At 40.5% G+C, this 16,067-nt stretch overlaps 1 protein-coding gene across 1 annotated transcript in view; it reads left to right on the forward strand.

Annotated features, from left to right (window-relative positions):
• trabd2a (TraB domain containing 2A) overlaps positions 1–14,156 on the forward strand; it is a 60,983-nt gene extending 46,827 nt beyond the window's left edge. The window contains exons 5-7 of the mRNA XM_053485683.1: positions 3,286–3,376; positions 9,538–9,798; positions 13,476–14,156. Coding sequence (XP_053341658.1) covers positions 3,286–3,376; positions 9,538–9,798; positions 13,476–13,671 — 548 coding nt within the window. The 3' untranslated portion in view covers positions 13,672–14,156. The remainder of the gene's footprint in view (positions 1–3,285; positions 3,377–9,537; positions 9,799–13,475) is intronic.
• Positions 14,157–16,067: the final 1,911 nt, after the last annotated feature.

Below are 16,067 nucleotides of genomic sequence, written 5' to 3' on the forward strand. Positions count from 1 at the left end.
TCCTTAGTGCCCCTTAGTGCCCCCCAAACACATTTATGTCATGGAGGGGCCGATCTCTGTCCCACTCCAAACAGCTCCTGGAGCTCGTCCACTGCCGATAATTTACTTCTAGCTCGGTTCTAGTGTGCTTACTATCGCAAAGACTATACGAGCGCACGAATATTAGAGGCAGGTGTGATAGATACGAGGTGTAACTGGTTTCTTCAGGGCAGCAGGTCAGAAATTTAACAGAGGACCACAAGAGACCCACTGTTAGAGCGTTGAGCAGTTTATCCAATGATGACTTGGTGAAAAACTTCAAGATAGAACTGAACGTTATAAAAGTCCTTATTTTGTCATGTTCTGTTCTTTTACACGAGTATTAATATCATATGTATTTTTCAGATTCACAAATCAACAGACAAAATAAACCACGAGCAGATAAAACAAACAGCAGGTCAAATAAACAATAAACAGACAAAATAAATAAGCAACTAAGCAAACAATTTACAGATGAATTAATTAACAGACAAAATAAACATTAAACCAATACAATAACCAGACAAAATAAAACAATTAATGGACAAATGATAAACCAATACAATAAGCAATAAACAGGCAAAGTAATCAATAAAAGCATAATATAAAGAATAAACAGATAAAACAAATAATAAATAATTACAATAAACAGACCTTATATCTAAAACAATCATTATGTAAACGACAAGCAGACAAAATAAAACATCAAAACTCATAATAAAACCAATAAACAAATAACACAATATAAGAAAACAGGACAAACAAACAATTAACAAATATAATTAATTAAAAAAATACAATAAATAGGCAAAATTTATTAATGGAAAAAATACATACAATAAACAGACAAAATAAAGAATTAAATTATACATAAAATAAACTATAGACAAATAAATTAAGTTCTGAAAAAAAAAAATCAAAGAGACATCTGACTGTCACAAAGTGCTGACACTGGAGACTCCTTCCAAAAGAAGGAGTTCCTCCTTCCGCATCAATGATCTGATGTCTCTGAGTAACTTGTTACTATAAAAACAGTAATGTATATATTAAATGTGTTCATCTAAACCTTGCACCTGGGACAAAGTGTCAGTGCTGCTGTTCACCACTTTTTCGACCGACCAATCAGAACCGAGAACCCGAGAGCCGTCTGGAATTAGAGACTGCGGAATAGATGTATGTTTATAATTCACACTAATGGACTAGCCACATAAGAACCCATTCTGCGTTCCACACCACTTCGTGGTTACACGCTGGACGTGCTTAATCATTTAAGAGCCTGCCATTCTTCAGCGCCTACTTGCCCGCCACAGGGTTTGACGGATTGAGAAAATATCTTTCGTGTCACCCCCTACAGGCAACATTTTGATTGGCACGTGTTCACCCCGCTTTCACTCCGGCGCTGTGGCCTCGCTTCAGATTAATAGTGGAAAAGTGAACGTTTGATTTCATGACCTCACATCATCCGCTAATGGAAGATCGGTTTACTCTGAGTGCTGTTTAAGTGCCAGATACCTGTCACCAAGACGTTCTTCCAATCCGGACGGCAAAAAGCGTGACGATTATTATTAACCTCATATCCATCGTGCCTCGCTCAAGGGTTTCTCCAGGGTTTCAAAGTTGCCCTTTTATAGTGATGTGGAGCGAGCCGAGCGAGCAGCTGCTGCCCAAATCCTAACGTTAACTGCTATAAAGGACCGGGCAAAACTGTTGCTTTTATAAAAGCAGCTTTCACTAACAACTTTCATCTCTGAACACTGTTTTTTTTTTTTTTCCTCTGATCTGTCATTGGCAAGCTTCAGGACTGTAGCTGGGAGGTCCAGCAGTCGGTGATCACTAACAGAGAGCGGCTTAAAGGATAAGTCTCAGAGCACAAAGCTAGAAGCTTCCTGCTTAATGCCACACGTTAATCCTCATCAGCTGGGTTCTGCATGTGTGAGTGTAGTTTAAATACTTAAATACTTTCTTATCGTTGCAACATGGCAAGTGGGGGGACAAACTGTTAGCACATAGCACTGATAATCAAGAAGTGTTCGATCATTATATTTCTGTACCAGCAAACCGTCATTCGTCTTTTGTATGTGAGAGAGAGAAAGAGACTTAGGGCGAGCGAGTCGGTCAGCTCTGTGACCTGCATCCCCCCTCCTGCTGCCCCGAGGAAATACAGGTCATCGTGGGTTCAGGTTCTCTGCTTTCCCCCTGTTTCGCACAAAGGAAACGGGGTCACATTGTCCCAAGCTGCTCGGCTGGACGAAAGCGCGGCCTTTCATCACGCCTGACTCACTCGCCCAGGAGAACCTCAGAGCTCAAGCTTTCCCTTTAAAAATGACTTGGACTCCTGTCCCAATTTAAATATCTAAAAGGATGTGCTTGTGCCTGATGATGTTTTTTTTGTGCAAACATAAAATTTTCTGATTTCTTGATCAAAAGTGTTTTTTGGCTGCACATTTAGTAATAAAGCACATTGTGGTATGCTCTTACAGAAAGGCAATCGACGCCAGTGTTCTGTGATGCCTCTACCATAATAAAGTTGATTACTTTACAATAAATACAAGTTACAAGATACAAGCAATCATTTATTAATGATGCTTTTTTTTATCGGTTTGTATTTACTTTCATTTAAAGTTGTGGAAGGTTCAATGACTTTTCTTTTTCCGTCCCTCTGTGATTGGTACAGATCACTGACTCCTTCCAATCTGTGCTTGTTATACAAAAGGATCAACTCTAATCAACTGACCAATCAGAATCGAGCTCATGTGTGATATCACCTCTCAGGCAGATATGCAGAATAATATATCGAAGTAGAACTATTGTAGGTTGCGATTTGCTGTCAGCTTCGTCTCAAAAGCGCCGATTTATCCCATAATGCACTGCATCCTGAGAAGGGTGTAACAATAAAATCTGTTCTTTCTCTGTAGCCAAACATGGACAAGGCCGGTTATATCCAATTGTTGTAGGGAATCTCCCAACCTCCGAGACGCTCAAGGGTTTGAGGGATCACTTACGCCACGCTATTGTTGCCTCATTTTTCGCCCTTTGACAGAGGTGCTTGTGTCAAACACTCACTTCCTGTAAACTGACAAGTGCCAATGTGTGTTTATTCAGGTCAGCTCTTTAGGCCAGATTGTGAAGTATTGCCCCATTGTGTGTCACCGCTCCCGCGCTGTATCCAGTTACGCATGGGGGAATTATCAGTTTGCCAGGCGAGCCTTCGGGCTGCGTGTTGGACGAGCTGACTGCCTGATGACTGAGCCAGTGTTTATATTGCAGGTCACTTCCTGGGCAACAACACAGTGATCGATGTTCTAAGAAGCCAAGGCTACGAGGTGGAGCACACGCCAGCTGGCCAGCCCATTAACAGGTAACATATACTGAAACACACACACACACACATATATATATATCTAGTTTGCCCTGAGAAAATTTTAACACGAATGTGACCGTGCCACCGTGACCATGACAGATTGTTTAGATCTCTCTACTTCTGAGACAAACCACAGAAAAACATCAGAAAAATGTATTTAATTTGTAAATTTGAGCTAAACTGCTTGTTTTTAGCTTTTGTTCCGAGTCCACGTCCTTGATCCCGCACTCCGGTGGGAGTATAGCGTTTCTCAAACACGCTCAGACCCACGAGCATGCTAATCTGCGCTCTTATGTTTCCTAACAGCGTCGACACAATTAGCTCAAGAGCTAGTGCGGTTTTAAATTCGTTTCCTTAGCTGGAATTCACTTCGAGCCCCGGGAGAAGCCAAAAAAAGAAGGAAAAAAAAGAAACGGAGAACAGGAAGAGAAGGAAGCGGACATGCTCGGTACAAATTTGCCATCACACCATGACTTTCCCATAAAGCCTGTGAAATGGTTGAGAGCCTGTTGAGCCATATTTGATCAGTTACAGCGGTGTAAAGTTACACGTGCCACCGCTTCGCTTGCGAGCTAGCTGTGCCTCGAAGGCTTCGCGTCTTGTTTACTCATTTTAAGGCTTATTTTCCTGGACTGGAAATCCAGTGGAAATTGTTTTGCGAGCGCTTCGCTTGATGCTTGATGCGATTGCAGCGAAACAGATGTTCGGCTCAGTTCGGCCTCGTCTGTGAATAATTGGAAAATTTTCCCGGTAATAAGCCTTTTTTTTTTTTTTTTTTTTTTTTTTTTAGTCCGTCCATGTCTCTGTCCATCATCAAAGATGAGTTCAAGGCTGCCTGGTTGGCCGCTTCCTTCCACAACCAGCCTGAGCCAACAAACCAGGGAGGCAACCAAGCGGCCGATGTTTAATACCAGCAGCTGACTGTAATCCGCTAATCACCTAATTGAGCCATTTGGAGCTGCGATGGTGGCGATTTGGCTGCAAAAATAAACCGTGTGTCAGAGGGGCAGTATTTATGGAGTAAGATCAGAGTCAGGGTCATGGCTTTGTGGCCTCAGTCAGGGATCTCTGTAACTATTATAGTGCGAAGTAAAATGGAGCCTCGTTGCTCTTAAACCCCTAACTGTGTAACCAATCTTATTCGGCTTTTACGGTGGAAACGTCTAGGTTAGTCATAGTCTGGGCTCGAGCAAAAGTGGCCCCTGTGCACTACATAGCAACGAATATTTGGTATGCGGTCAATTATTTTTTATTTAGGAATTGTAGTATGATGTATATTTTAATACAGCAAATGTGCCTAGTTGTGGAAAACAACATAAACACATTTTGCGGTGAAAGTTACAGTATATACACATACTGTATATAAGAAGATGGTACATACCATAATATACCATAGTATCACTATGGTACTTCAAACATTACCATGGGAGGCATCAAAGGACCTTACAGAGTACCAGGGTACGTAATGTGGCGCTTTCATGGTACTTATTGGGCACCACATTGGCTATCAAAGTTCAGCAAATATATTTATACCTACTGTACTATATCAAATCTGGTAAAACATACTACTGGTATGGTATAGTACAGGTAGTTACATATTATTGTATGTAATATTAAGATTACGCTATTGTATTGAATTAATGTTACTGTACATACATACAGTGGTATTATACTATATAAAATACTACATTCATGGTACTACATGTATAAGCAGCATGGTGGCTTAGTGATTAGTTCGATTCCTGATGGGTTCGATTCCTGTGTGCATGAAGTTTGTGCATGATGTTCTCCCTGTGCTTTGGTGGGGTTCCTCTGGGTTCTCCGGTTTCCTCCCACAGTCCAAAAACATGCAGATTAGGCTAATTGGCGTTCCCAAATTGTCCTGTAGTGTGTGATTGTTGACCGGAGGTCCTACCACGGCTGTACAAGATGCGAATAAATACAATGATCACCATTGGCCCTAGTTGGACTACAGATGGATGGAACATATTTTTAACAGTATCCTGGTATCCTGGATTCCATAGTATCATATGACAGTACATAGTAGTACTCTTGATCCATACTATAGAACGTGTAGTGTTGTAACAAAGAATGTACCATGGTAGAGCCATGTACCATAGTGTGGTTATGCACTATATCTGCAAAATATTGAACATATTGTGTTTCTATAAACGCTCCTAGGGGTAGATACATTTGTACAATATCCAGTGATCTGTTTTGCAAAAAAATTAAAAAATTAAGATTAAAGAAATGAAAAGATTTTAAATGTAATTACACAAATATAAAGTTAGACTAAAAGGCACATTTTAAATCTTGGCCAGTGTGCAAAAAAATGATTGGTTGCTGTTGGTAACAGTTGATATGGACTTAACGTTCAAATCCACAAAAATCTTAAACCACAAAAAAATTTTAGGTTTTTTTTCAGGAGATGAAAAAAATAGCAACTAAAAACATCTTTTTCAAATTTGCAAACAAAAGCAAACGCTTAAAGGTTTTAAACCTGTTTATTTCACTATTTCATGTAATTCTTTTTTCTAATATAAGTTGGAGAAGTGTTAAATAAGTTTTAATTAGTGCAATGTGATATTACTGCACTGTATTAAACTCTATGTCAGTGTAGCATGCCAAACAGAAATGCTCAATAGAAAATGAAAAAGATTTAAAAGAGAATTTGGACCAGATGATCTTTCATACTGCAGACAAAATCGAGTGAAAGTGTAGAATTGTGTCGTGCTGACAGAGCGCAGATCAGCGATCCCACGCCGCCTGAATGAACCAGGGCATATAATCAACTGCAGAGCCTGTGCTGGTTCTCCAGCTGTGGGCCAGAATGGAGCCTTTGTGTGCACGGTTCACTAGTCTAAAGCTGTAACTTTGCCACAACTTTCACAGAACCCGATATGTGTTGCTTAATTGTGATTTGAGAGGACGGAAATAAAAGGCGTTCCAGGAAGCTTGATGTAAATCTGGTAGTAATATAACAGCTATTTTAAATTATGGACAGAGATTTTCAGAAATACACTAGGAAATAGGAAAATGCCAGCCACTTTATGAGCTTGATCAAACCAGAGTGTTAAGACATAATGGCGATTGGTCATGCTCGAGTCCAGAACCGTGGCACGACGTTAGACAGTTATAAAAAGACGTGACGAATTCTGGAATCAGACTCAGGACTCAGGAGTTTGGTTAATCATTTATGTCAATAACTAAACTTTCGTCCATCTATCATCTGTACCACTTGTCCTGTATATGGGAACTTACTGTAAGGCACTAAGCAGGGTATACCCTGAATGGGGAGCTGACCCATCACAGGGAACACAAACTAACACCCCCAGTCACTTACTAGTGCCAATTTGGAAATGCCAATCAGTCTTATATCATATGTCTTTTTTACTGTAAGAGGAGGAAACCCACCCAGAATCCCCTTAAATGGGATTTGAACCCCTAACCCTGGAGGTATGGGGTATTAATGTTAGCCACTAAGCCACTCAAATAGTCTAAACATATTATTAACATTCCCAAGAGTAGTAAATAAAACATCTTCATACTATTTAACTGAAAATGGTTCAAATAAGAAGTAGGAGGATTTTTTTTTCTTTGAAGATCTTTCTTTTTTTTTTCTCCTTACATGACACCAGAGTGCTGCATGATGGCTGATAAAATAAAAATAATCACTTGAGCGATAATCCTGTTTCCCACTATAGTATCTGAGAGCTAATAAATGTCATTCCACAATCTGAGGGAAGGGTTTAATATCTTGAGAAGTTCAGTATGAAGCAGGAGAAGTTGGGTGATGCTACAACCATCTGTATCCAGGGGTCCAGAGAGCGGAATGGTTGAACCTTGGGGTTTTGGGGGGCTCATATGGAGGTGTTATATGGCAACGCCACAGCAACCAGGCAATCACGTGCATCTGACAGGATCTAAAGGGGCGCTTTCCTCCGAGTTTGTTACATCGCACTAGTTCAACACGTGATAATCTTCGCCCTGCCTGGTTGGAAGATTTTACCATGATAGGAAAGTGCCTTAACAAAGAGATGGGTGGGAATAATCTATGACTAAATTAGGGATAAAATTTCAGAAATGTCCCACCTTCCTAAGGAAAAAACTAAAGGAAGCTATTCATTTAATTAAATTTTTTATTTATAACACTTTTAGAAATTGTCACAACATATATCTTCGAAATATTATGCAAATAAAAATGTTAGGAAATATGTACAAATTATAAGGATTAGTTTGTCCCTGATGGGCAAGCCGAGGGTGACGGTCTCAAGGGGAAACTCCCTGAGATGGCAGTAGGAAGAAACCTTAAGAGGAACCGGACTCAACAGGGAACCCATCCTCATCTGGGTGATAACTGGTAGCAGGGATTGACACTGTCTTATTATGCTTAAAGTTCAGTATACCATTAGAGGTGTTTAAGTTAATATGGAGTCCACTTTTTTAGTTCCATACTTAGGGACAAAAATGTTTGTGGGAATTTCAGTTCTAATCTATTGTGAATGCAGATGGTTCTAGTGGAACCATCCCAAGTCTCGTGGAACCATCCCAAGTCTAGTGAAACCATTCCAAGTCTAGTGGAACCATCCCAAGTCTAGTGGAACCATCCCAAGTCTCGTGGAAACATCCTAAGTCTTGTGGAACCAACCCAAGTCTAGTGGAACCATCCCAAGTCTAGTGGAACCATCCCAAGTCTAGTGGAACCATCCCAAGCTATTGTCATGATGACTTTACCAACATTGGTATATATCGCCAATAGTGATCCAAAACATAATCAGCTGTAAATCAACATTCGGGGTGGTTATACATTCTTCCAGAGGGTTGAAACGTGAAATCCACGCTGTGGCTTTCCATGCTGTTTTCAGACTCCTGCTTCCTAAACTCTGGCGTCCCTGAACCCTAACCTGCGCTACAAAGCCAAAATTATATGCTGCATATATACTTTACAACAACAAGCAAATAAATTTTAACGTGAAGTTCTTAGAAACTATCAAATATTGTGGAAGCACAGGGGAGCTGTGCTCAAATGTCACGGTCTGATTTAAAGTCCGCCTCTTGTTTTAACATCTAAAAGGTTATAAACTCCTGGAATGCACACATTCACAAAGGATTTGAACACTTCATCTATTTCTTTCTCTTCTCTGGGTGGCTATCTCTAACTCCGTATCAGATAACTCAATCGTTCTGTTCATCTCTGTTCTGCTTTCTCTTCTAAATGACTTACTCCCGTCTCACGCTCCATAAAACACACACACACACATATCACAAAAAAGTTCGGATGGTCATTGGACACCCAAGAAAAACATCTCATCCCTTTATCAAGTCATCATCTGAAATATTCAGGGAGTGGACAGAATGCTGTTCCACCTCATCTCTTTCTCTTTCTTCTGCTTCCCCTCTTATATAAGCACCCACACATTCACACGCCAAGTGCGCGCACACAGAGGCATTTATAAAATGGATGGGTTGCCAGATTGGAGGAGACACTGGAAGCCTGCGGTCCAGAAAGTTCCGATGTAAAAATTCAGACGGAGTTTAGCGTCTCGATTTATTTGCGCCATTGCCGCTATAATAGATGCCTGTAATGTTTCAGACGCCATTACAAGCCGCATGCATTTGCGTTTCTTGGAGCCAGATTGAGCTCCGATTACAAGCAGATGCTCTCTTTTTTATCTCCAGAAAGCTAGTATCCTGCTTTATCAATTGCATCTTCAATTCCTCCCCCCCTTTAAAAAAAAGTGCACAAACCTCGGAGAATTAGGGCCTTCATATAGCCCTTAATGAAGAAAATAGCTTCTAAATAGACGGTTCTGGCTCAGTATTTATGTGATGCATGTTTCAGATGCTTCCTCTTGAATTATGAATGTGTCTGGTCGAAATAAAAAAAAGTCAAATTCAAAAAGTGGTCATGATAGATCTGTCTGAATCGTTGGTTTAACAAGCGTGCAAATAAGCTCTTCTTTCACGGAATCCAATTTTCTCTTTCAACCAATTCCAGCGCCAGTGGAACATGCTGTGGTGGCGTTCCATACAGTGATTATACATAGTTTTAGACTAGAAAGGATTTCCAGTGGGGGAAAACACCCACCAAACCACACTGCTATCCAGGACAAGGTTTAATCTGCTGTTCCTTTCAACTCCTCTTCATTCCTTTACAGTGGCAAGAGATCAAGCCGTCCTACAGACAAAGAGGACGACAATGCATCAGATGTGGAGTCGCCAGTGGAAGCCTTTTTTCATGAAGACCGAGAATGGCGCCCCATGGAGGAGGAGGAGGACCCTCCACCCCACTTGTTGCTCCCAGACAGCTTGGAGCTTCTCGAGAAGGTGGAGCGCAAGCTGAAGAAGAAACGACGCAACAGGCTAAAGAAGCAACGGCACCGCCAGTTCAATGACCTCTGGGTCCGCATGGAGGAAAGGTGGGTTGAGCAGAACAAATAAAATTTTTCAAATCATTCAAGACTAAGGATGGGGATTAATAAGTAATTAAATAGTTTGAAGCTTGAACATTATTGAAAAAGGTGTTGGTCAAGTGTTTATTGGTTGGTTAACAATTTAGTTTTCTATCTATCACCTTTTCTGACAGCAAAACCATTCTAGGATAACTGAAGAATCTTAAAATTTGATAGATAGACACCTTCTACATAGACGTGGCAATGGTTAATGCATTACTCCACTGGATTAATTCAACTCCCATACTGCCGAGCTGCCACTGGGGGACCTTGAGCAATTCTGTTTGCTTTCAGCTGCTTCCAAAAGTCTAAAACAAAGAAGGTAGCTATAATGCTGTAGTTCAGTTGTAGAAGACCTGCCCCAAAAGTCCAGAAGGTTATTTAAAAACCTTAACCTAAACCTGCTCAGGAGGCCTCAAATGCATAGAGAAGAACTCCCATGTAATACAAAGAAAGGCTCTAAAAGCATTTTTTCAAGGTTGTTTTCCAGTTATTATCGGAACGGATTTCTATGAATTCCTCATGTGAAATCCAAGTATTCCGGTTCCTCATGCGCTTCATTTCACATTCGACACAATTAAAAGACACTATCTATTTCCATCATTCGAGAAGTTTCCGGATGCTTCCTCGTATCCCGTGTGAAGCGAGAGTTTCGCTGCAGCTGATCTACCTGTGCTCGGTGCATATAGTGTTGGTTAGGGGTGTTTAGCCCGAGGCGACGGCAAGAGAGGACAGGGTCTGGCAGGAAGCAGTGTGTCTCTGATACGCAGGTGTTACGTTCATCCGAGAGTCCTGGAGGCTCCTCCGCTATCACATCTCACACTCCATGCATACATACGTACACACGAGACTGCAACCCCATCGTCCCCCTGCAGCGCTGCCTCTGCCCGAACTGGTCTCTCGATCGGTGACACGGAAGGATCCTTTACGGTGCGTTAACGCCCATGGACCAACAGTTGAAACCTAAGGACTTCCTCACGGAGAATGACGGACAAGGCATTCATCGTTTAGCAGTTTCTCAGGGGATATCAATCCGTTTAGACGATTGAATCAAGAGGTTTTTAGATCATTGATAATCAGATTAATGGAATAAAGGATACGTTAAAGGACTTGTTAACTGAATAACTATTTCATGGACCCAACTTACACGCGCACTAAGACAGATATTCCTGTCTCTTGTTTTTTTAAAACTCCAGCTGATGCACCGTGTATATTTCACAGCCACCTACTCTAGTGCAAAAAATATCCCTTTTACAGATTATTAAAATATACTCTGGCGCGCCGTAGCAGGTGGAACCCAGACTGTAAAAGCAAACAATATTTTCTGGTTATACACTGAATTTATTTTTACCTGTAGCACAGAAACTCAGCTGGGACCCAAACGTTTGGCGAGCGAGTCGCTGTCCAGGCGCCGTGTTATAGAGAGCCTAGTGTCTCTCGCTCTCTCTCTTTCCTGCACACGCACATATGTCCGTCATCATCGCAGGGCTCTGGAGGATCCTTCGAATTAATTTGTCTACAATTTTAAGCGAACGTGTACAAGCCTTGGTGTTTTAGCCAGCTGGACTCATGTAGGCAAAGGGAAAAAACTAGCCGGACCTCCGAGTACCATCGGTCTACCGAAACTGTTGACAGAGTCCAAGGAAGTGGATGTGATTTCACTTTTGGAAAAAATTAAAAAAGACGATTTTTCTTCGCCTTTTCCTCCTCTGTTACACAAAGCCCAAAGCAGGCGAGCCTTAACCCGTGCCAGATTCTTACCCAAATCTTTACTCACAGCTTTCTATTTATTTTTTTTTTCTCCCGCATGGAAAATACCTGTATTTATTGTGACGGCTCGTTTCGTAAGCTTGCACAACAAACCTGAATGTGCCGTGATGGATTATTACCAACATTCCAACTGGAAATTGTCGGTGTTGAATGTTTCGATCATCGTTCTCAAAACTCAAGCTCATTTGTTACTTTAAAAAACAGCCCACAGTCCTCTTTCCTGACCCCTTGGTTTGCAGTGGGTGGATGAATAGGCGCCTTTTTTTTTTTTTTGCTATTGCTTTGATACATGGCCTAATGCTAACTGTCAAAAAGCATTAGGAGACTCGAATCAAGCTTAAGTAAACCTCTGTTGCATTTAAAATAGGGAGGTTAGAAACGCGATGACTTCAAGCACAAAGCTAATCAAATCAATGCAAAATAAATATTGTTAACTACAAGCATATGACTTGGATTGAAAATTAACCTATTTGGAATAATGATTTTTTTTTTCACAGATAGAAATGGCAACCATTTTCTTGTTTGCCCCAACTAAATGTTTTAATTAAAGATTATGCTTTAAACTAACAATAATCCAAGTCTTGATTGAATATTTTGTTAAGGAGGGCTTTATCGGAACTGGTTCCAGTTTGGGACTAATTAAGATCCTGGCTGGGACTGAGAGAGAGAGAGAACAGTTGGAATCATAATAGAATAAACTGGTGGCTCAAATCTCACTACCATCAAGGGTCTGGAGAGCTTACCTTTCCAAAGAACCAATTTCGTTATACCATGTGTTTATTCCAGCCTTTGTTTCCCATCACGGACTAGATTTTTTTTTCCCCAGCATTTGAAAGCAAGAAAGTTTATTTGGAGAAGACAAACCGTGTGTATGCCTGCCATAAAACCCAAGCCAAAATGCAGTGTTATTACGCTCGCCAACGTAAAAACAACCCACAAATGTAATAAACACAAATGTAGTACTGCATTTTTACATGCAATAATCTTACAAATGTAATACAGAACAAGCACAAACGTAATTAAAATCTGCGCCTTTTAACGTATTAATCTCACAAATGTATTATAAATCTGCATCTTTTAACGTAATAATCCCACAAATATAATACAAATCTGCAGTTTTTAATTTAATAATCCCAGAAACGTAATTAAGATCTGCAGCTTTTAACGTAATAATCCCAGAAATGTAATAAAAACTATATTATTAACGTAAAAATCTAACAAATCTGCACTTTTTAATTCGTGTCGTTTAATGTCATAATTCTACAAGCATAATACAAATAGCTTTTTACAAAAACCTTTCAGGAGCTTGAAACGTACTAATGCTACAGATGTAATACATTTCCTGGAAACGTAATTGCAGTTCGCAAAAACTTGTTACATTTATTAAAAGGTAAAAGTCTTTAGCTTTTAAAGTTGTAATAATTACAGGTGCATTACCGTATTACATTTTAAAAATGTAATAATACCTTTGTTGGTAATATGTCACGTTTTTCATTTGTTTTTGTACTACAGTAATTCATGAAAAAAACCCAGCACTAGTCATTAACAGGCCGCAACGAACACAGTGAATAATCCCTGGACTGCCAACAGGACATCATTTATTGTCGTTGTTGTTGTTTCAATTTTTATTCGTTGTTTTTAAAAGTAACAGTTAAAATAACAGGATGTTTGACTCAATCCGAGAAATCTTCCACCACTTCTGGCTTTGGTGAGGTTTGTTAAAAAGATCCAAATAATGTTTATGTGTTACCCACATCCCCAAAAAACAACGAAACAAACAAAACAAAAAAAAAAACAGGATGTTCAGGGTCTTAAACGTTTCTCCAGACAAAACAGCATCCTAATCTGATTTCTTCTCTATTATTCACGCACAGCACGACGCTGGAACCCGTCCGGCCCGTCATCCGCATCATCGACGGCTACATCACCATCGAGGGCGACTCGCGAGATCGCGGGAGGTCCGATCACGACAGGACGTTCTCAGGCTCCGCCTCCTTATCGGATCGCGCTTCCTTCACCGTGCTGACGTTGTGCCTTCAGGTGCTCGTACTCCTTGGCTTAAGCGGCTAAAGCTTGACCTTCGGCAGGTCGTTCAGAGAGACTGAAGAGGGGAAAAAGGACTGCTGTAGCTTTTCCCTTTGATGTGTTCTTCATTTTCTGAAGGATGATTGATTCCCTGCGATCGACTGCAGGCTCTGTAAATACCAAATGTATCATAGATGTAATTTAGAGAATTGAATTTTTATAAAAATGGATGCTTCTTTGTTCATTTTTATATATAAATAAGATTCACTATATTTTTGTGACTAAATAAGGTACTAACAAACATTTTTCTTTTTTTTCACAAGAAGTCTATTTGTTTAATTTATTAAATATATAGCTTAAGCTTATGCTTCTTTGACAGCTCTTCATGGTCCAGACTGGCTCTTCTTTTCCCTGTGCTTTCTAAACCTCTCCATATCACTGTTGTACACATTCCAGTAACTTACGATACATTGCACCGAGTTATGATTTGTTTACATAATTAAAAGCAATAAACTATTTATCTAGTCTAAGTCTCGTGTGTTAAAAGGAAAAAAAAATGATGAGGAATGTTTCGTTTTATTGAGTAAGTCAAATGGCTCGGTGCCTGTTCAGGAGAGTGCTGAGCTCCAGGGGAATTTTATTACACGATCGTCAACTTCCTTAAAGGTTGCGGCAGAACGGCGTTCGCGTACGAGACATTACCCGTTTCTTCCAGTTGGGAGAAAATGATTAGGCGTTTCAGGGCACATCTGGAGCTTTGCTGCTCAGGGTCAGATCAACAACATCTACAGCGAAGCTTTTCACAGCTTTCTCCAAGTTTTCTCCGAATGCTGAATGAAAAGACTCTGAGTTTCAACACATTTAATGGATCAGTGGTGGGCACCAGATGGCTCGCATTTCATTCCACCCGCAAGAACCGAAGCCGTTCTTCATGCTTTGCTTGTGGAACATGAAGACCCAGATGTTTTTTCAAAAAAAAATAAAAAATCATGATTCAGTATCTGGCGACCATGCTCCGTATTGTTTTATGGGTACATTTAAAAAAATCCGCTTCTTCAGCCAAAAAGGAAGAAATTCATCTTGATTTGGTTGGAGAAACCCACCTCGGGATGTCTTAGGTCTCCGCTGATTAAGCCATCACTAAAGGATTCAGTTTAGCCTTTTTTTATTAGTTATGACTTTGACTGGACCTTAAGCCGTGTGCGCCGTGGACGTCGGGTTCACAGCAAGCTCAAGTGGTTTCAAATGTAACGTGTGAACAATTCATTGCCCTCGTAAAAAAGGGAAAAAAGGTTTCAGATGTAATGAACTTCGCTGGGTTTGAGGTTGCTTAAAGTATTTGGAAAAATGACGCACATAACGTGTCTACAGTTTTTTCATGATCGCCCAGAGGAATGTAGTAGTTGGGTTACAATATAGAGGTCACTTTGGTAAGACCAGCAACCTGACGATAAAAAAAAAAACTTCTCCATATTAACTTTTTCACAGGGTCACGGGGGGTCTGGAGCCCATCCCAGGCACGAGACGGGGTACACCCTGTACAGTGTGCCAATTTATCGCAGTGCACACACACACACACGTTTACACATTATGGCCAATTTGGGGAACACCAATTGTCCGAATCTGCATGTCTTTAGACTGTGGGAGGAAACGCAACATGCACACAGATCCGAGGTGGGGTTTGATCCCGGACCCTGGAGGAGCAAGGCAACAGGTCTAACCACTAAGCCACCATGCCATCCGGTGTCAGTTTTTTATTCCTTTTAATGGTTGCACATGCAGATTGACAGCAAACACTTGAGTTGTTAAGGCAGAGTGTACAGTAGCTTTGACCAGAAGGTCCCAGGTTCAAAATCCCACCATCAACATCAAGTTGCCACTGTTGGGCTCTTGAGCAAGGCACTTAACCCTCAACTGCTCAGATGCCTGATGAGATAAAAATCTGCTAAATGGCATAAATGTAAACGTTGTTGGTGACAGGTTGGCTGGTTTGAGTTAGAAACCGATGATCTTGTTCAAGCATAGACAAATCTTTCCGATTTAAACCGAATTATGCCTAAAAACAAAAAGAAACTTTTTGATGAGAAATGTTTGAGGTCAGACTGGTTTAACCTGACAAGAAAGCTAAGGTAACCCGAGCAACCACTCTGATCAACCCTGTTGAGCAGAAAAGGATCTCAGAACCCACAACACAAAGAACTTTGATGTGGACGAACTACAAGGGGAGAAGAGTTTCTACTCTCGGCAACCAAGAAGAGAAATCTGAAGCCCTACAGTTTTGTGGGATTAAGGGATTAAACACTCAATTGTGCTGTTATAGTCTTCATTGTTAATTAACAACAAAGCAGGGTGACAATGATAGCAGCGTAAAGTTATTCTTTTTTAGCCACATCAATGTATTAACTATTAGATTAATTTATTCGTATTCTATACCGCAACCC

The sequence above is a fragment of the Clarias gariepinus genome, chromosome 24, assembly GCF_024256425.1.
Source record: "Clarias gariepinus isolate MV-2021 ecotype Netherlands chromosome 24, CGAR_prim_01v2, whole genome shotgun sequence".
Classification (NCBI taxonomy): domain Eukaryota; kingdom Metazoa; phylum Chordata; class Actinopteri; order Siluriformes; family Clariidae; genus Clarias; species Clarias gariepinus.